At 40.4% G+C, this 20,422-nt stretch overlaps 1 protein-coding gene across 2 annotated transcripts in view; it reads right to left on the reverse strand.

Moving 5' to 3' along the window:
- BTAF1 (B-TFIID TATA-box binding protein associated factor 1) overlaps window positions 1-20,422 on the reverse strand; it is a 110,813-nt gene that overhangs the window by 41,200 nt on the left and 49,191 nt on the right. For both annotated transcript variants that reach the window (XM_054034838.1, XM_054034837.1), the window contains exons 19-25: window positions 19,933-20,136; window positions 13,362-13,788; window positions 11,733-11,923; window positions 8,389-8,542; window positions 8,193-8,302; window positions 6,757-6,958; window positions 1,103-1,251 (exon numbers count right to left, since the gene is read on the reverse strand). In XM_054034838.1, coding sequence (XP_053890813.1) covers window positions 1,103-1,251; window positions 6,757-6,958; window positions 8,193-8,302; window positions 8,389-8,542; window positions 11,733-11,923; window positions 13,362-13,788; window positions 19,933-20,136 — 1,437 coding nt within the window. The remainder of the gene's footprint in view (window positions 1-1,102; window positions 1,252-6,756; window positions 6,959-8,192; window positions 8,303-8,388; window positions 8,543-11,732; window positions 11,924-13,361; window positions 13,789-19,932; window positions 20,137-20,422) is intronic.

Below are 20,422 nucleotides of genomic sequence, written 5' to 3' on the forward strand. Positions count from 1 at the left end.
TGAGGAGGGCCCTCAAGTGGATACCCCACTCCTTTTGGGTTCTAGATTGAAAGCTTTTACAGATTCAACATTTGTCCTTTCTATGGGATTCCAAAACATTTAGAACAGCTGTCCTGGGGATCATCGATAGGCATCAGCCTACTGCATCACAGTTTGAAGCCGAGAGAGCAGGGATGCCCTGTTCCAAGGCGAAGTCCCAGATGGGACTAATTACCAAACTAACCTATCACTTAACGGTTAAGTACCTACAAACTATATACAAAAAAAAGATAAACCAGTGGTTCTCAAACTGTGGGTCAGGACCCCAATGTGGGTTGCGACCCCGGTTTAATGGGGTTGCCAGGGCTGGTGTTAGACTTGCTGGGGCCCAAGGCCAAAGCCCGAGCCCCATCATGCAGGGCCAAAGCCGAAGCCTGAAGGGCTTCAGCTCTGGGCGGCGAGGCTCAGATTACAGGCCCTTTGCCTGGGTGGAAGGGCTCAGGCTTCAGTCCTTCCTCCTGGGGTTGTGCAGTAATTTTTGTCAGAAGGGGATCGCGGTGCAATGAAATTTGAGAACCCCGAGATAAACAAAGGCTGTAAAGAACCGCTAATGCTCTCGCGATTTGCAAGACAAGGTGTTCCAACCAACTGTCACGGGAGGTAAGAAGGAACTGAGGATGTAGGGTCACAGCAGCACCTAATATACATGAACGCGGCACTCAAGGGGACGCTGCAGCCGACCCTATAGATACCATGAAGGCAAAAGTCTCTGACAATTGTTCACGTGAGCACACGAACATCTAGAATGGAATCAACATGAGCATGCACTTGAAGAAAAACTGGTTACTTCTTAAGGTGTATTAAATATATTGCAGATTGTACTTGATCTTCATTTAGATTTTCGGAGAGGTCAGCTATGGATAAAGGACAATGTATACCATTCACCAGAGTTTTGTTTATTTTCATTACTAGTATCTCATTTTTGCCCTTATATACACAGGTGCCCCTCCTAGTGACTTCTATATGAACTGAACCTATGTGAGGGCTGAGTTGGTTCCTTGTGGGCTAGTGAACAATAAGAGGACAAAGAACACAAATGTATTCAAACATAACTCCAACTTACCTCAAGGGGCATTAGTCTAATTAGAGTTGCAAAGCACTGAGTAGCCATGAAACGTACACTGTCCGTCTGATCGCTCATTCGACCCAAAACTGGGACCACTAGAAGGACAATATATGGAACAATACCAACATCAAGTTGTTCCATTACAGCTGTATGTGTTATTAAGGAAATATTTTAACCAGTTCAGTACCTGCTTTATATTAACACCACAAATTGTTTATTTTGTACTTGTGATTAGTAGTCAAGACTTCAATCAGATCCTGTACATCAGCAAAAAATTTGCATCATCATCATCAAGTCAACAGGAGTAGAATTTTATACAAATACATCGGGGAGACAATTTCAGAAATGCGTATATCAACTAGTCATTTAAGGATGACCCTCCTAGAAATGCTGCAATTCTTTGAAAGAGACATTGAAAACAAAACAGAGGCTTCATTTCACCAAAGGAGTTCCAAAATTAAATTAAACCTAAACAGAAATCATGTTGACATTTTAAGAAGTCAAATGTAGATTACATCTCTCCTGGAGGTCTGGGGATGGACTAAAAAAAGTGCTCATACCGCCAACACAATTGTTAGAGCCAGGAAATCGCTTAAGTCCTTGGCCAATCTTTGTAACCCACAACCACAGTTGTGCCTTCCCCTCTTCAACTCTCCTGCATTCACAATTCAAAAAATATGTTTCCACTTCCACACAAAATGTGCAACCTTTGACTCTGACCGCATAGAGGGTTAGAAATTGGATCTTTACTAATTATCTGAAATATTCTGTAGAGTGTTAGCGTGTATGATGTAGATTTTTAGCTGATAATTTTCCTAGATCGTTAATGGACAAAATGTTTTGCTTTTGAAAGTAGAACTAGTATTCATCTTGTGACATAATGGTTTGTAGCATTAATAGTTATTTAGGTGACACTTTATTTTTGCAATATTTGCGTGGTTGGAATGAAGGTTGCACATTTTGTTTTGAGAAGGCATATGAACTATGACTAATGGATTTGAGAGAGGTACGGCGGGGAAAGCTAAATGATAATTGTGAATTGCAAGGTTTAGATGAGGTATAAACCATAAGAGTCAGAAAGTTTCTAGCTGTGTCCATCTATATCCCCAGTTACTACCACGAGCCTGGTCTCCCTCCCATCACTCTGCTTCCCTACATATAGAGATTTTATCAAATTATTATATTTATATATATAAAAATAAAACAATGTTTATATAGGAGGGAGGCATGGCGGGGAATATGGATAGTGGAGTGGAGCAAGTGATGTATGGGAAAAATATGTGGGAGCAAACTGTGGGAAGCAGGGTGGTGTGAGGGCATGGATGCAATGCAAGAAAGAAAAGGGGATGCAGATCAGCAGGGGGCTAGGTCATGTGTGGGCTGTGCAAGAAGGAGATGGGAAAGAAGTGGGGCAGAAGAGAGCTCCAACAAACAGTTACTACATTCTGATGAACCATAACCAATCAGCTCCTCCCGTATCAGCTTAGTCCCCACATACTTTCTCAACCCCCTCAGCTCTCCATGGTATAGCTGCATGGTGCACCAGAAGAGCTGAGGGGGAAAGGTGGTATCAAGTGAGAACTTAAGCTGATGTGAGGGACTGAATGGGGGTCTGCAGCTGTACAGATGTAGCCTAGGTACTTTTGATCAAGGCATCAGCATTTAAAAGCATTCCACCATGCTGCTTTATATCACCAGCACATCAGGCAGCAGCATCCAGGAATCAGAATTTCTACACAGAGGCACTGGTGCATTGGAGGCTCCCCTGGATAGGTGACATGGCTGTTTAGCTAGAGAAATGCAAAGAAATCTGAGGACAATGACAAACTTTCAAAAGTCAGTAAACCTTTCCCTAAAAAAAAACCCGAAGCAGAAAATTCAATTTTGCAACAAGATAGATAATTGGAGACCAAACAAAAATAAGGGATTTTAGCCATCTGAAAATGCAAATTTCAACTTATCCTACACTATAGAGTTGCTTGTGATACCCCCATAATATTTTTTAAAAGTTTAACTGAAGTAACACAAAAAAAATTCTAGGCTGGGCACACAATAGAACTAAATAGGACTAAAACACCAAAAACTACATAATCCAAAGATTTAATGTACCATTACAGTGATAAGCACCAGCCTACTGCTATTGCCAGAAATCTGCCTTGTAGCAGATGCTGCAGACTGTGGGACAGTACATATCATTACTCAGTTTAAGAGCAGAATAACTCAAAATAAGGAAATTACTGCAACCATAAAAGGAGAAAAATTACAAGCAGAAAAATAGGGTGGGTGGGCACAATAACATACTAATTTTGTAAGATTTTGCATTCTGATTGAAACTAGTGAAGTAATAGCTCATTCTACTGGCAACAGGCTAAAGGTTTCCCTTCTGCTTCAGATCCAGAAATCACTGTTGGCTCATTTGCTCTGCTACCTCACATGCAAATAAATCAAGATAATTTGTTTATTTTCAGTCATTTGAAAGTGAAGCTTTCTTTGGTTATGAGAAGTTTCTACCAGTCTTCAAGTTTGTTCATACAAGAATTTCACTCTTTAAAATGAGGACAAAAATAGTTACCTGCCAAAGATGCAGATATTCTCTCTGCTCAGTTAGGAGATCAAGTGCTTTGGTTAGATTAGAATTATTTTCTTAAAAAAGGCTCAGAATAGTTTGGGGTTTTTTTTTTAAACTCTGGTATTACCAACGAAAGAAGAGATTACTTACCTAAACAGTAACTGGAGTTCTTGGAGATGTTTTGTCCCTATGGATGCTCAAATTCATACATGCATGCATGCCCACATGCCTTTGATCAGAGATTTTTAACAGCAGAATCCACGGGTTTGCACCTGCACCCTACATCTCCTTGTGCTCTGGTCTGAAGATATGTAGGGAAGGGCAGACCCGCTGCTGCTCCAGTTCATTCTCTACCATGAAACTTGGAGAGAGACCAGGACTCAAAAGCAGAGAGGAAGGAGAGTAGCGAGTGGAGCACTTATAGGGACAAAGCACCTCAAAGAACTCCAGTTTCTGTATAGGTGAGTAACCTCTCCTTCTTTGAATAGTGGTCCCTATGTGTGAGCCACTTCAGGTGACTCCCTAGCAGTGCCCAGACTACTGAGTTGGGAACTGAGGGGCAGGGTCTAGTACCGATTGGAAGACAGCCATCCCAAAGGCTGCATTTGCTTAGTGCTTGGAAAAAAATCAGGGAGTGGCCTTACAGATATCTAAAACAGGAGCAGTTTTTAAGCAGAGCCATTGAAGGGGACTGTTCCCTAGTACAGTGGGCACTCACCCTAGAAGAAGGGTGCCATCCAGAAGCTTCAAGCATGACAGAGTACAGCCCAAAACCCATTTAGACAGTCTGAGTGGATATATAGAAACAAAGGGCCTAGCGGAGGCTTTGGTACTATGGAGGTAGAAGCCTACAGCTCTTCTAACACCCAGGATGTGAAGATCAGTTTCTTTCCTAGAACTATGAAGCTCAGGGTAGAATAGCAACTAAATATTCTGATTAAATATGGTTGTAGGAAGAGATCTTGGGTAGGAAACGAGGGTATTGATGAAGGCTCACTTTGTCCCAGCAGAAAACTGAGTAAGGTGGATCAGCCATAAAGGCACCCAATTCCTCAACTCTCCTAGCCAAGGTGATTGCTACTAAGCAGGAGGTCTTGAAAGATAAATGAAGGCGAGAGCAGCTCACCATGGGCTTGAAGAACGGTTTCATCAGAGCATCTGGGACAAGGTTGAATCCCAAGATGGTGCAGGTTCTCTGACTAAGAGAAAAGACACCTAAATGGGGTCCCAGACACATTTTGCAGGGATCTTTCCACCAACTGAGGGAAGTGAGAATCTTCTGCAGAATAGACACCATCTTGGCCAAGCTGTGTTTGTTGGGTTTGTAGACTGTCCTGAGCTAGGCTTGGAGATATCTCAAATGCAACCCCAGCCTTTGTGGGACATAATAAATGTAACTTAACAGCTACAGGCAGGTCCGACCTATAGTTTGAGGACTTCTCTGAAGGTCCAAGTTTAGGTTGCTGAATCTATCAGATGACAAGAAAGCTCTGGTGGTTGTGGAATCCAGAGTAACCTCTATAAACTTGATGCACTGGACTGGCATCAAGACAGAAAATTCTGAATTCAGCATTCAGCCTCAGAGAGCAGAACAGGAACAGAGCCTTAAAGCCTGTAGATTGAACCTCTACAAGGGACCAACCCCTGAGAAGCAAGTTGTCAAAGTAGATGGCTGCTGGCAAAACAAAAATGCAGAATCATGTATATTGCCAACCTTACTTCTGCGCTGCTGCTAGTGGTGGCTTTGCCACTTCTCTCCAGCTATCCAGCTCTGAAGGCAGCGCTGCCGCCAGCAGTAGCGCAGAAGTAAGGATAGCAGTACTGCAACTCCCACCCCCTACAATAACCTTGTGACCACCTTCCTTTTTGAATCAGGATCCTTACAATTACAACACCGTTAAATTTCACATTTAAATGGCTGAAATCATGAAATTAATGAGTTTTTAAATCCTATGGCCGTGAAATTGACCAAAATGGACCGTGAATTTGGTAGGGCCCTACCCATGATAGACCCCTGCTGGATCCCCACTAGATATGGCCTCCCCGTTGAACAATGAACCATTGATAACTATGCTTTGAGTATGGTCATTTAACCAGTTCTGGACCCACTTTACAGTAATTTCATCTAACTAAGAAATACCACAAGACTCTGTCTTAGGCTACAGGTCGTTGAAAAGGAACTGAAGCAGCAGCGAGTTTGCCCTTCCCTATAAACTCTCAGATTGAAGCTTGAGGATGTGTAGGGCGCAGGCTTGGACCTGCAAACACTGCCATAAAAAATTTCCAATCAAAGGTGCACGGGCATGCATGCATATGAAGTGAAGCACCCACAGGGAAAAACACTTGAAGAAGAACGCTGCATTTGTTGTTCCAACTTCTGTTATCACTACAAATCCTGCATTTTAGGACAAATAATTTAACACACATTAACTAGATTTCAAAAAGGACAAAAAACACTGAAAGTATCATAACTGTTCATATGTAAGACAGCTCTCGATCCTAAATATCTAAAGATAAACATGAAATAAAAGGGGCATATGAACAACCCTTTGTACATATTCTTTGCAACATGGGAATTGCCACATTGGATCACATCAGTAAGTCAGAGTCTGGAATCCTGCCTCTAACAGGGACAGATGCTTCAGAAGAACCGTAGGCAGTTAGTGGTTGGCTTACGTCCTAAGCAAGAATGTTTCTCACCGTAAGAACTTGCAGAGTTATTATCCACTTAATATGTTTAATTTTTTTGATAGTCCTAATTTAGCTATGGGCCTTGATGGTATTTTGTGGTAGTTTGCCACAGATTCATTACATGATATGCATACAATTTTATCATTTTAAAAAACTTGTTGCCTTTCAGTTCCATTGGAAAGATAATCCTGCAATTCTCTTTCACACTATCTCCACTAAAACCTCAACAGGAGCAAAAAAACTCATCTGATGGGCGATTGAAGTGATCCAAGAGGAAGCCCATCATCCTACACTAGGATGATGAAATTTTAATTTCATTTTCTACTTTTCACAATACAGAAATTGTATTTTTTGCTAATCACATGATTTTAGATAATGCAAGCAAGGATACAAGCAAGTGCTTCAATTGCACCCTCTTGTTTGGTATTGTCATCTATTGCTCCCAGCCATGGAATAACCTTCTCTAACAAAATATTCATTGTTTCCATGGTAGCTATTTTGCTCATGACACCTACACAACGAGCAACCATGTGTCTCACTGCAGTGCTCGGATGTTGAAGGCACATATAAAGATGAGGCAAATGCTGTATCAACTGAAAAGAGAGAAAAAAAAAGTCAGATCTCTATATTGCCTATAAGTATATTTTCTATTTTATCAATTATTGTATCCTAGTCAATATCATAAAGATACCCAGATGAAGTCTTCTGAATGCAGAAATGTCTGAGAAAAAACACTATACTGCCCATACGAACATAATGCAAGACTAGTTTACTTGCACCTGGAACAAGGGATATTCTCCAGCACAGCAAGAAGTCAATTAGCAAAACAGATGTACGAAGTTTTTAAACCAGAATTTAAAAATCTAAGTACTCAACAGATAGGAAAGAAGTTTCAAGCTGCAAAAGCATCATCTGAATCTGTGAGAATTAAGTTCTCAGCACTTTTAGAAGAAAAAAAAAAAAAAAAAAAAAAAAAAAAAAAAAGAACCCCACGTTATTTAAGTGCTTGCATATGGAATTAGGAACCTAACTTGAGGCTCTTTTTTAAAATCTTGGCATTCAAGTTCAGAAGAGTCTTTTCAGTTAATCATTTTCTTCCTTGCTGACTAGACAGGGAAATATTAGACCACCTCCTATCCCAATCATAATTGTATTGGCCACCCTTCTTTCCACTTTAAATTATTTCACATTCCTGAGTCAACTACAGCAACTCCTTATTCAGAAAAGTAGAATTAGGAAAATATTTAATTATATTTGTATCTATACTTTAATGCAGTTTAACAGCAAAGAAGAGACAGGCCCATATGACCAGTCAGCTCCCCACAGACAGTTTGGAAACCTCTGAACCAGAACAAAATACCTTTAAATTCAAGGAGCTTGCTGTTGTCTTTTGACATAACACAATGCAAACTGCACTGCAGCTTGAATTTCAGATATTACCAACAACTACATTTCCAAATGGCTTTTCTCCCTCTTTAGAGAGGATATATGAACAGAGAAGATAATTTAATTTTCTTGACCTATCCTGCACCTTGTAGATAAAAAAATATGGAATTGAACTATATTTAAAAAAAGGCGCATAGAGAAGGGATAGAACAAGCAGCTTTCACATCTAGAAGCTAAAAAAAATAAATGCAGGAAGCGGTCTCTCTTCTTAAGGAGACAAGTATAAGTGATCTGAAAAGAGTACACAAGCAAACTAATAGCAATACAACTATATAAAGAACTGAAATATTGTAAAAAAAAAAAAAAAAGTATATTAAACAATGGCAATGAACGTAAATTGTTTTGTCAGGAAATCGCTTTGAAGTATAACATGCTAATTACCAAAGGGTGAAGCTGAATGTCCATTGAAGCTGCTGTTGTTTCAAACACCTGTAGAGAATTGACCAACTCCTGAGCAGACACATCTCCCTTTTCCAATAAGGACTTCCGATCTGTTAAAACAAACAGATGTCCAGTTTCAGATAACATGTATGCTATAACGAAACAAAAACAAGAATAGAATAAGAAGTGTACATACCAAAACTGTTTAGGTTAGTATTATTTCTTAGTGGACCAACCATAGCATCCCAGAGATGTGGCAATCCTAGTACCATTTCAGCACCGAAATGTTTAGCTATAGTAGATAAGGCAAATTCAGCTCCTCTCCTCTGTACAATATATGGCTTCTGAGCCTAGAATTAAAATATGGTTAAGGGAATAAGTAGATTAAAGGAATTTAAAAATGAAGCAAAGCTTGTTACATTCAAGCAAGGTTTAAATGTTAAACAAATCTGCAAACTGAACAAAACATAAAACAAGAATTTCCTCCCCCTGCTCATACTTAAACAAATTTGATTGTATAGCCAATATTATACACTACTGTTCATCAAGGGGAAGACTCAGGGCTTGTCTACATGGGGAAATGCATGAAGCTACTCTGCATGAACTCCTCATGAGGAGACACTTATTGTGCACTAAGAGTGCCCTTTCCAATTATAAGCTTAATACTCTTTAGAAATGTATTAAGTTAAACCACACAAAGCCATTGTTAATGCACAGAAAGTGTGTTCACACAGGGAGTTCATGAAGAATAGCTGTTGGCTTTAAATTCATACCCTAACTTGATGCTCATTAACTTCCCCACGTAGACAAGCTATCAGAGTCCAATCTGAGCTTGCTGCACCATTGGTGGTAGAACATACTGAAGGACAGTTGGGCAATGCTCCCACTTTTATACCTTTGGAACCCTGTACCAAGAGAAAGGGGAGAGGGAAGGGTGAGTAACTTCTGTGATTACTGCTCTCTGGAAATTCACAGTACAGACACTTACATTCTCTACAAGTGATATTATGCAGGAGACCAAATTGAACTATTTATAATTACTATGCAGCATCCAGTTAGTAGTTTGTGTTTTAGGTCCCAATTTAACAAGGTAGTTAAGCATATGCATAACTCTAAGCAGGCGAGTAGTCCTACTGAAGTCAAGGGGACTACTTACATGCTTAAAGTTATGCATGTGTTTAACTACCTTGCTGAATCAGGGCCATACCTGCTTATGAATTTTGATTTACAATAGAATAGATTCTGTCAGACTTACTCACATTGAGTACTTAATTGTGTGAGTAGTCCTAGTGGAGCAAATGGGGCTCTTTGAAGCATAAGCATGGCAGAAAATATGTCCTACTTTTGCAAATATCCAGTTAAAGTTCATACTTTGGATTTGTCTACAACAGGGGTCTCAAACTCCTGGCCCGCAAGCCATCTGCAGCCCACGAGCCTCCCCACCACGGCCCGTGGGGCTCCAGCAGTTTTGGGGCCGGATCTCTCCCTTGACCCCACCTGCCACCCCCGGGTGCTCCCCCAGGCAACTTACAATGGCCCAGGGTCCCGGCAGCACAGTGGAGCTGAGCGGTGTCTGTCAGCTCGCTCCAGTGGCTGTCGGCCCCTCCCTGCGGTCTGGGGCGGGGCTGTGCCTCTGCCTCCACACTGCCCCCACCCTGAGTGCCCCTGCGGCCAATGGTACGCTGTGGGGGCCGTGTCTGGGGGCAGAAGCAAGTGGAGGCCCCCCAGCCCACCCCGCCTGGGAGTCCCAGGTAAGCGTAGGGTGACCAGATGTCCCGATTTTATAGGGACAGTCCCGATTTTTGGGTCTCTCTCTTATATAGCCTCCTATTACCCCCCACTCCCTGTCCCGATTTTTCATACTTGCTGTCTGGTCATCCTAGGTAAGCGCCACACCCCTGACCCCCTCCCAGGGAGAGTCTGGGAATTCCCTATATCTAAGTTGTCCTGTGCCCAGCCAGAAATAGCCAGACATTCCACTGCTTGCCAGCATGCGAGTCTAAGAGCCTGCACCTCCTTCTGCTCCCCACACCCCCTCCCAGAGCCTGCACCCCCTCCCTACCCAAACTCCCTCCCAGAGCCTTAGGCAGGTGGGGGGGCGGGTTCTGGGTGGCATGAGTGACATGGCCCACTGGGAGGATTTGAGGACTGGCACTGGCCCTAATGTAAATAGAGTAGGAGACCCCTGGTCTACACTAAAGAGTTTTAGAAGAAAAATCTGCACTGATGGGAGCCAAAGTATAGACAAGGCTCTGCCAACATCTGCCATGTATACCTGTAGAACAGGTTTAAAATAAGATTCCCTAGTGTAAATGCATCCCTTGAGTTTCAGAGCCACACAATAAGTTATCTGGCATTATAGAAACTTTGTTTTTTCCTCAGAAAAAACACAGCAAGCATCTCTTCCCCACAAAATACCGTAGAGAACAGTTACCTCTTTTTATTGAGCATACAGAACTAATTTCATGCCATTTCCAGTTTACTGGTTGGAGTTACTTATAAAATATGAATAGATTTTCATGGTTTGTGAACTTTTTCAAGATTATAAGCTTCTGCAGAAGATATCCAGTTCAACTTTTAAAATAGCAAAAAGGAAGCACATTGTAAATTAATTCATTTAATTATTTACACAAAGGCATGAATGTAGAATGTTTGAAAGGAAACAAAGTAATGTGTAATGACAAAGCCATGTTATCATATCTTCCAGATTCAAACTAAAAGTTAGCGATGAGTGAGTAAGATTTTTGTCTTTTAACTGTGATGACCTTACCTTAGAAATGATATTTTTCAAATGAATTTACACTAGTTAGTCTATTGTATGAAACAGATTAGCTCTAAATTTTTTCTTTAATTTGCTAGGTGACCAGTTGTTTGAAGACTAGCTATTATTTCTATAATTACATTTATCAGTCTAACGCTACTTTCTACTGGGTCCCCCAAAGCAATACGAAATACAGATTTACAGAGTAAATTATAATGGCTTAAAATAAAATTGTTTAGAAATAGATTTTAATGAATAATGTATTAATGGGATGCTTTCAGATTCTTTAATTCAACTACCGGTAGTAAATACAACACTTGCAAAAAGTATTTTGACACATTACAAGTGTGAAATTCACAGGTTCTTAAAAAAAAAATCTGGTTCTGTCTCAAATTTCTGTAATACATATTGAGCAGTCTTCTGTCCCTCTCCTCCAACATAGACACCAGGGAAAGGGCACACTTTGAATGTAGTACTTGAGAATTTAACTCTGCATGTCCCATTTACATGAATAGCTGTTTTACTCAGGACTAAATATTTCCCTTTAGAATTAATTTATTTTAAGTTTAATACTACTATAGATATTTAATTCTTCCTATATTTGAACAAATTCTTCATGCTGCTTACAATATAAAAAAGTAAACATGGACTCAGTTTTTAATTAAGAAAAACTATTGCTCCATCATTTGTGTAACTCCATTGACTAAAATACAGCTACATTTAGAAAGAACATGTCTCCTTAAGTATAATGAAAATCAAGATCTAACAAACTTATTTACCTCATCAAGTTCTGTGGCGATGTTTCCACTACTGCCTGTGGGCAGGTCTGCAATTTGGGCTTTTGGAGCCTTTGGTGTAGGACCTCGCCTACTTGTGATGGCAAAAGCAGCTTTCTGATGTCTGTACAGTGTAATTATTCCTCTGTGCTTGGTGACAGTATGGTGCATCCCATCTCTCTCAGAGTTGGGTCCTATTATAGAATAAAGTTGACAATTACTTTAAAATACAGTACCAGAAATAGGTGGCAGTGTTAACAATCACCTACTCTTTGTGCACCTCAACTCGCTTTACAAAGAAGGGTAAATATCATTATGTATCAAGTATGAGAGGGGTAGCCGTGTTAGTCTGGATCTGTAAAAAGCAACAAAGTCCTGTGGCACCTTATAGACTAACAGATGTACTGGAGCATAAGCTTTCATGGGTGAATACCCACTTCATCAGACACGTGGGACATTATGTGGACAATGAAAGAGGTGATTTGACTTGCACTAGATCACACTGTGGGTCAGTGAGAGCCAGGAATAGAAGCCACACCTCCCTAATTAGTGCGTGTCTAGTCCACTGGGTCACTATGTGGGGGGACACCACACATTAATAATGAGCAAGTACTTCATAGTAAAATTGAATGTATACTTACAAAAATTTTAAGGAAAGCAGCATGTCAGACCAAAATTATTGTGATGCACACTCACTCCCCAAACTCTACTTCTGAGTCTCTACAAACGTTTTACCTTGAAATTTAAGATGGGAAATATACTTTGGGCACCCACATATCTAAAGGAAGGATTAATACAGATGTGGTTAACTAGCCTTATTTTTCAGCTACCTTTCAAGTAGTAGGAGTGGTATTAAAAAGGTCAGTTAATTGCATTTTTAGGTTTCATCAGATGTGGGTACCATATGTATAATGTGTTACCTAGAATTTACTTCAGAAGCATTTTACTTCCAATTCTAAACACACACAAAGGACATAAAATGTTAGTCAAGCCTCACAATAGATTTAATATTTCAAAAATTTTGTCTCAAAGTTTAGAATTCAGATTGTTCATCTGAGAGATAGAGATTTACTTTTCAGGCACAAGAATGGAAAAGCATTAATTTTCAAGACTATTTTTGCAGGGTCTGATTTCTTCCATTAACAACCTCATTACATGTATTTGTGAACATTTCATTGTCAGTTGTCCTATGATTAGGCTGCAGAACATGCAACCACATTAGGTTTATTCTACGTAAAATTGTACCAGCAATATTATTCTTCTAACAGAATAGTAACACATCCCTCATTTCCACATAGCATCACACTTCTGCTCCATGAAATATTCCAATTTAAAAACCATCCCAGGAGTCAGTTATTTTGTTGTGTTTTAAGAAGTCTTTCACACAATAACTTCCAGAAAAATCACTAAAACCAATTCTTAAGCTACACTGCTATGTTCAAAGGCATAAATGTACATAGCTACTAATTTTTCAGACATCTCGTACAGTCCTAACAAGAAGTTAAAACAGCTGATTGATTTTAAATACATAACAAGTAGAACACTCATGTAGAGATATCTACTACGTAAAATTACAAATATTGCATGTACACAATTTTTTTTTTTCAAAACGGACAGACTTAGGCAATATACCTTTAGAATTTTCATGGCTGCTTTGAGGTTGCGCAGGACATGCTGCTAAGGGAGTAAGATGTGGGTCCACACAGAGAGAGTTGCAGAGATTTTTTATGATCTTCGAGTTGGGGCATGGAGCTCTTGATATACACTGTTGAAGTAACTTAGCTACACATAAAGCTGCATAGTTTTGTACCAGTGTATTCTCTTCTTTTTTGACAGTTTCCATTAAAGGTTTTATGACCGGATTTAGTTTTTCTGGAAGTCGTTGCAAGCTCACAACAGCACATGCAGCAAAAGTATGGACTCGCAGCTGTAACACTTGCCATTCCTGGTTTGTTTCTGTAACCGTCATTTGGACTTGTTGTCGTTTACTGTCCAATTGTTGTAAAATATTAGGATTTAAATTAAAAACTGATGTAACTTCATTGAAAACAGTAGTAACCTAATGAAAAGAAAACCAGAGTTAAAACAAAATTTGTGCTTATAGCACAACCAGATTTCCTATAAAAAGAGGAGGTGGGGTTTGGGCATGATGAAAGAAATACTGGGTTAAAGACACACAGGAGATCACACTTTCACTTCAACTTTAACACTCAGTGAAATTCTGGCCCCAAGGAAGCCAATGGAAGCTTTGCTTAAAATGTCTGTTTCTTCCCCATTTTTTTCTTGCCCTTTTCTTTTTATTCCCCATTAAAAAAAATAAAAAAGAAGTACTAGCTGGTACCTATAAATTGGGATTCCCACTACACGTATACCATATCAAAATAAATTTTATATCCTGATTGAAGCTCTTTGTAGAATAAATATTTAATGTCAGCCAGGTTTGTGATTTTTTTTTTTTTTTTTTTTTTTTTTTAAAAACCTACACTCAACTTCTATTTTCTTCTGTTTGACAGATTCGCCTCCCCCCACCAGTGTTTTACCTTACATCCCTCCAGTAGATTTTATCTTTCCTTCTCCCTTTCTAAATATCTCCCATCATTAATTTCTTTGTTTCTCCTCACTTTTGTTCGTCATTCTATTTCTCTCCATTCATGCTCACAGCTCCCTTCTCTCCCCCAGCTTACTTGCAGGACCCCTCTCCCATTATTCCTCATCTGGGACACAGATAAATGGTTAGAAGGATACCACATAAGTCCTGACTCCAAAGAATGCTCTTCAGTATCTGCCTAACTCCCACCAGTCAATTTTGCAGCAAGACCCAGATGACTGGCAAAGTGGCAAGTCACTGAATCTTGGGGGAGAGTCTTGGAATTCCCTATATCTCAGTTGTCCTGTGCCCAGCCAGAAATAGCCAGACATTCCACTGCTTGCCAGCATGGGAGTCTAAGAAAAAGACAGGCAAGAGGAGTTGTGCTGTCCAGCATACTAGGGGCAAGACGTGCAATGCTGCAGTCACGTGAAAGTTGAGCGGCTCCTCAGCTGACTTGGTAATAAAAGGATTGCAATGCTCCTGGAACACTCAAGATCTTTGATTTGACATGGGCCTTATGTCTGCTATTTAATCAGAATTTGCTGATCTTACTACCCTGAAACTTGCTCCAGGCACACAGGTGGGTAGAGAGCAAGAGGAAATCTGGTAGGGACAGTGCTGCACCTACTCTGTGGTACAGAGCTCATTACTAGATGAAAATAGTAACATTGTTAATAATGAGAGCACACACAAGTGTTCACTAAATATTTGTGTTGCATTTATAAAGAAGCAGAATGATCTATTCATATAGAGCGGGGTGGCCAGCCTGAGCCTGAGAAGGAGCCAGAATTTACCAATGTACATTGCCAAAGAGCCACAGTAATACGTCAGCAGCCCCCCGCCCCCTCAGCATCTCCCGCCCACCCTGCCGATCAGCGCCTCCCCCTCCCTTCCCACACCTCCCGATGAGCTGTTTCGTGGTGTGCAGGTGGGGTGGATGGGGAGGGAAAAAGAGGAGCAAGGACATGGCAGGCTCAGGGGAGGGGGCAGGAAGGGGTGGAGTGGGGGCAGGGCCTGGGCCAGAGCCAGGGATTGAGTACTGAGATCCTCCCACCCCCCGGGCACATTGGAAAGTTGGCGCCTGTAGCTCCAGCCCTGGAGTCGGTGCCTATACAAGGAGACGCATATTAACTTCTGAAGAGCCGCATGTGGCTCCGGAGGCACAGGTTGGCCACTCCTGTCAGAGAATGATGCAGTACTTTCCTGTCCATTAGTAACCAAGGAGGGTTAGACAACCTCTGCTAGGGATAAGTGTTTTTAAATCATCAGGCCTAGATAACTTGCACCCAAGAGTCCTATAAAAGAGTTGGCTGAGGAAATCTGATTGCTGATGTTAATTTTTAATACATCTTGGAATACCAGAAAAATTTCAGAAGCCTGGAAGAGTGCCAATGTAGTGCCAATATTAAAAAAGGGCAAACAAAAAACAAAAGACTTGGGTAGGTATAGGCCAGTTACCTGGACTTTATCCAGGGCAAAATCATGAAAAAAGTTGATATCAATTGAAAAATTGAAGGATAGAAATATAATTAATACCATTCAACTTTGTTTTATGGAAAAAAGGTCTTGTCAAATGCACCTGATTTCATCCTTTGAGATTACAAGTTTGGTTGATAAAGGTAACAGTGTAGATGTAATATACCTTGATTTAGTATTATACAACATTCTGAATAAGAAGTTAGCACAACGGAATATCACTAAAGACACAGGTTAAATGGATTAAGAACTGGCTGGTAGATCTCAAAAAGTAGTTGTCAATGGGGAATCAATCATTATATAGGCATGTTTCTAATGAGGTTCTTCAGGTATCCGTTTGAGCCTAACATACTTTTAACATTTTTGTTGGTGATCTGGAAGCAAATATAAAATCACTGCTGATAAAATTTGTGGATAATACAATGATTCGTTCAGTGATAAATAATGAGGACAGGTTAATCACACAGAGCAAGCTGGATCACTTGGTAATCTGCATTCTTTCACAGAGAATGCATTTTAATACAGCCAAATGTCAAGTTCTGCATTTCCTTGTTCCTGGATGCATGCCACACCTACAGACTGGCAGACTATCCTGGAAAGCAATAATTCTGAAGAGGACTTAGGAGTCATAGTGGACAAGCAACAATATGAGCTCCCAGCATGACACTGTGGCAAAAAGGGCAAACTTGCTTCTTAGCAATATTAACAGAGGAGCAGTGAGTATGGAGTAAGGAGGTAATTTTACCTCTGTTTATGGCACTGACGAGACTGATACTGGAATACATGTACAATTCAGTTTGAAAAAAAGGAGACAGTTCAGAAAAGAACCAGAGGCCTGGAGAAAATTCCTTAGAGTGAGATTATTAAAGAGCTCAATCTGTTTAATATATCAAAAAGAAGAGAGGTGACTTTATTAGTGTCTAAGCACCTGCATGGGGAAAGAGTACTGCGTACTAAAGGGCTCTAATTTACCACAGAAAGACATAAGAACCTATGGCTGGAAGCTGAAGCCAGAGAGAAATTAAAATTAGAATTAGGCATGATTTTTTGACAATGATTAAGCATTAGAACAATCAAGGGAAGTGGTAGATTCTCCATCTCTTGGAATCTCCAGATCAAGACTGGATGATTTTCTGGAAGACATGCTTTAGTCAAAACACAAGTTATTGGGCTCGACCCAGGAGTAACTGAGTGAAATTTAATTGTCTGTAATATACAGGAGGTCAGACTAGATGATCTAATGGTCTCTTCTGGCCTTATACTCTTTGAAAAAAAAAAATCTTTATATGCAAATCAATAAACATCCATATCTGAGATCAGCTACTAATCGGGCTGTCAAAAAACATACAGTAGCAATCTTAAGGTCATATTGTAAGTGCTAAGGGGAGAAATTTTATGAGGCTTTTAAATTGTGTTACTGCCCAAATATGTAGGATGTTCGCCACAAATGCTTTATGAAAAACCCCTTTCAAGTGAAGTTTCCTTTATCCATGATCATAAAGTCTACCACCGTGTACTGATGTACTAAATTATTGGGGAGAAAGGGGAGGCGCGGAAGGAGAGAGAGAGGAGAATGCAGCCTGGTCTGAGGTTTTTTAATGAAATCCTCAACACAGTAATACGCGAACATCTAACCAAAGCCCTGCATGTTCTTACTGTCCTTGTCCTCTCTTTACCAACCCACTAACAAACCAAAAAACAAGTTACTAGCCTGTTCTGTAACTGTTATACTTCGAGATGCGCTGCATTCTGCTTCAGGTGTATACACGCCCACTGCACCAGAGTCAGATTCCCCCCGCCTGAAATGGTACCTTTTGGGACAGCGCATGAGCCCTCAGCTGCTGAGCAATGGTATAAAGGGCAGAGCCACCACACAGCCCACTCAGTTTCTTCCTACCTGACAGACTGATATAAAGGGGAAAGAGGGTGGGCTGTGGAATGGATATATGAAATCTCAAAACAACAGTTACAAAATAGGTTAGTAACTATTATTCTTCGAATGATTGCACATGTCCCACTTTAGATGACTCACAAGCCGTTCAAATGGGAGGTGGGTTTCAGAGAGGGTTTTGAATAAGGACTGAAGAACTACTCATCCAACCTCTGCATCTTCTCTGGAATGCTGAAATATAGTGTAATGAGTAGTAAAACTAGGCACTGATGGCCAAGTTGCAGCTCTATAAAGGACTGCTATTAGGCATCTAAGCCAAAAATGGTGTGGAAACTTCATGAGATCTTTTACAGTATGCTACCACCCTTCCAGATGGGGGTACGTTGCAATCTCATATCACAGGAGTATGCAGAACAAAAATCCTCTGGCCAGGATGAAAGGCCTTTCATCCTGTCTATAACTAAGATGATGACCTAAAAAAAAAGATCTAGTCCTCTGCAAATACAAAGCCAATACCCTTTTCACATAAAAAAAAATATGGAGTTTCTCTTCATCCTTATGACAATGGGGCTTAGGAAAGAATGTCGCTAAGTATATGGTTTGATTGAGGTGGAATTCCAAAACTACTTTCATCAGGAATTTCAGATGCGGATGTATGTATACTTTTGTCCTCAAACTGTGTAAGAAGGGTCAGCCACCAATACTTTTAATTGTCAGCCTTGTTGTGGAAGTCATAGCTACCAAAAGTGCTATTTTCAAAGAGATGCAGAAAAGAACAGGATGCCACTGGTTCAAAGAGTGGATCCATCAACCTTGTTCGCACCAGATTTTAGTCCGAGGGAGGAATGGTATTCATGATTTAGGGATACGTCCAGAGCTTTTATCAATCTAACTGACATTGGATTAGAATACACTGTGGCCTGCAACCGCAGTATGTAAAGTGGAGACAACTATGAGGGGAACCCTGATTGAACTAATCAATAGACCTTGTTGATTCAGAGGGAACAAGTAGTCCAAAACATGATCGATAGCAGCCAGGACTGACCGATCACCCCTTCTGCTTTGACTATAAGGAGAACTGTTTCCACTTCAACAGGTAAACATATGTAGTAGATAACATTCCTTGAACACTCCACCTCTTAAGTGTTAACCATGGAGCAACCAGGCCATAAGATGGAGAGCAGCCAGGTTGCGATGTACAGACAATGGTACTGGGAGATCAAGTGTGGTTCTGAAGATCGTGTCAAAAGACCTCTATCCAGTAAGCTCAGCAGAATGGATAACCAATGCTGGTGAGGGCACACCAGTGCTAGGAGGATCACATGAGCATAATCCTGCTTGAGCAAAACTCTTGGAAGGAGTGGAATGGGAGGGTAGGCATACAACAGTGTCTTTCCAAGACAGTAGGAAAGTGTGGGTCAGAGATATCCTGGACTGTGATCATGGTATCAAGGGGTGAACAATCTTTGTAAGTTTATAGATGAAGCCTGAAATCAAGCAGTACACCAGCTAGTTTGTCTACTGCACTACTGGATAATCCAGCTCGGAGATACAGAACAGGTCCCATGTGCTGGACAGCCCTCTAGTGTCATCAGTACCAAGATATTTTTTGCATTGAAGGGGTCGGTACTGAAGTGAGAGGCTTGCCTCAATGATCGTTAATGAAAAGAAGAGGTCTGTATTGGGGAGCATCTCTTCCCAGAGGAAGCTTTACTTTGTCCCATCCTCCACCTCATCCTTCCTTTATACCATCATGGACAGGGCACATGTAACACTCTGACAGGTTCTGCTAAGGAAAAAATATCTCTGGCTCTGGGGCCCTGGGTGTGCACACATCTAAGATGGAATGAACATATTCAATCATGAAGAAAAATTACCATTCCTAGGAAACCTTGATTTGCATATTTCCTATCAGCCTCAATTACATTTGACTGCATAAGTGTTTTTAAATGTGTTGACCTAAAAGGATTTTGATAGTGAATCCAGTAGGTGAGCTTAAAATGGTGCCTCTATAATTCTGTAAGATACATATGTTTCAATGGGAAAAATATCATGCTGCTAATCTTTTGATTCATCTTCTGTGCACATATAATGAACATCCATTTCTTATCTTATACCTGAGAAAGCGCCCAATCAAGTCACAATATATGTCTGGACTTCTAAAAACTATTGCAATTCTTCAGCATTATTACACAGCACATTGAAAATTATGACTAGAAGCTACCTCTTCATTCAGATTTACTCACCAGTTCATTAGCTTGATCTATTGTAAACACACTGTAGTTTACTCTGTTCCCAATGTCAATGTGTGCATCAGCTAGTGATGAAATGAGCTGTTTACATTCATTCTGCATTCGTGTAAAAGGAACAGCAATTTCATCATAATAGAGGTGCTCAGAAAGGACTCCAAGTAAGCGTGGCTGCACAGAAAGGGCCACAGCTTTACATTCCTAAAACAGAACAAGGCAATCAATTCAGTTCTTCAAGGTGTTCATACTGGTTATTTTGTTCAATTAAGATTAAGGAACACAATTGAACTCTGCTAATAAATTAGATGTTCCTGAACAAACTTTAAAGCTTTTAACATAGCAAGACGTAAAGCAACAAAAATGAAGATGTGCATACAAACTTCAGTATACCATGAAAACAGTTAATGATCCCAACATTTTACGAAAATTCAGCATCAGTACTGTATTAATGGAAAAGTTTTTCCAAGTAGGTTTTACACCCAATCTT

Source organism: Malaclemys terrapin, chromosome 7 (genome assembly GCF_027887155.1).
Source record: "Malaclemys terrapin pileata isolate rMalTer1 chromosome 7, rMalTer1.hap1, whole genome shotgun sequence".
Classification (NCBI taxonomy): Eukaryota; Metazoa; Chordata; order Testudines; family Emydidae; genus Malaclemys; species Malaclemys terrapin.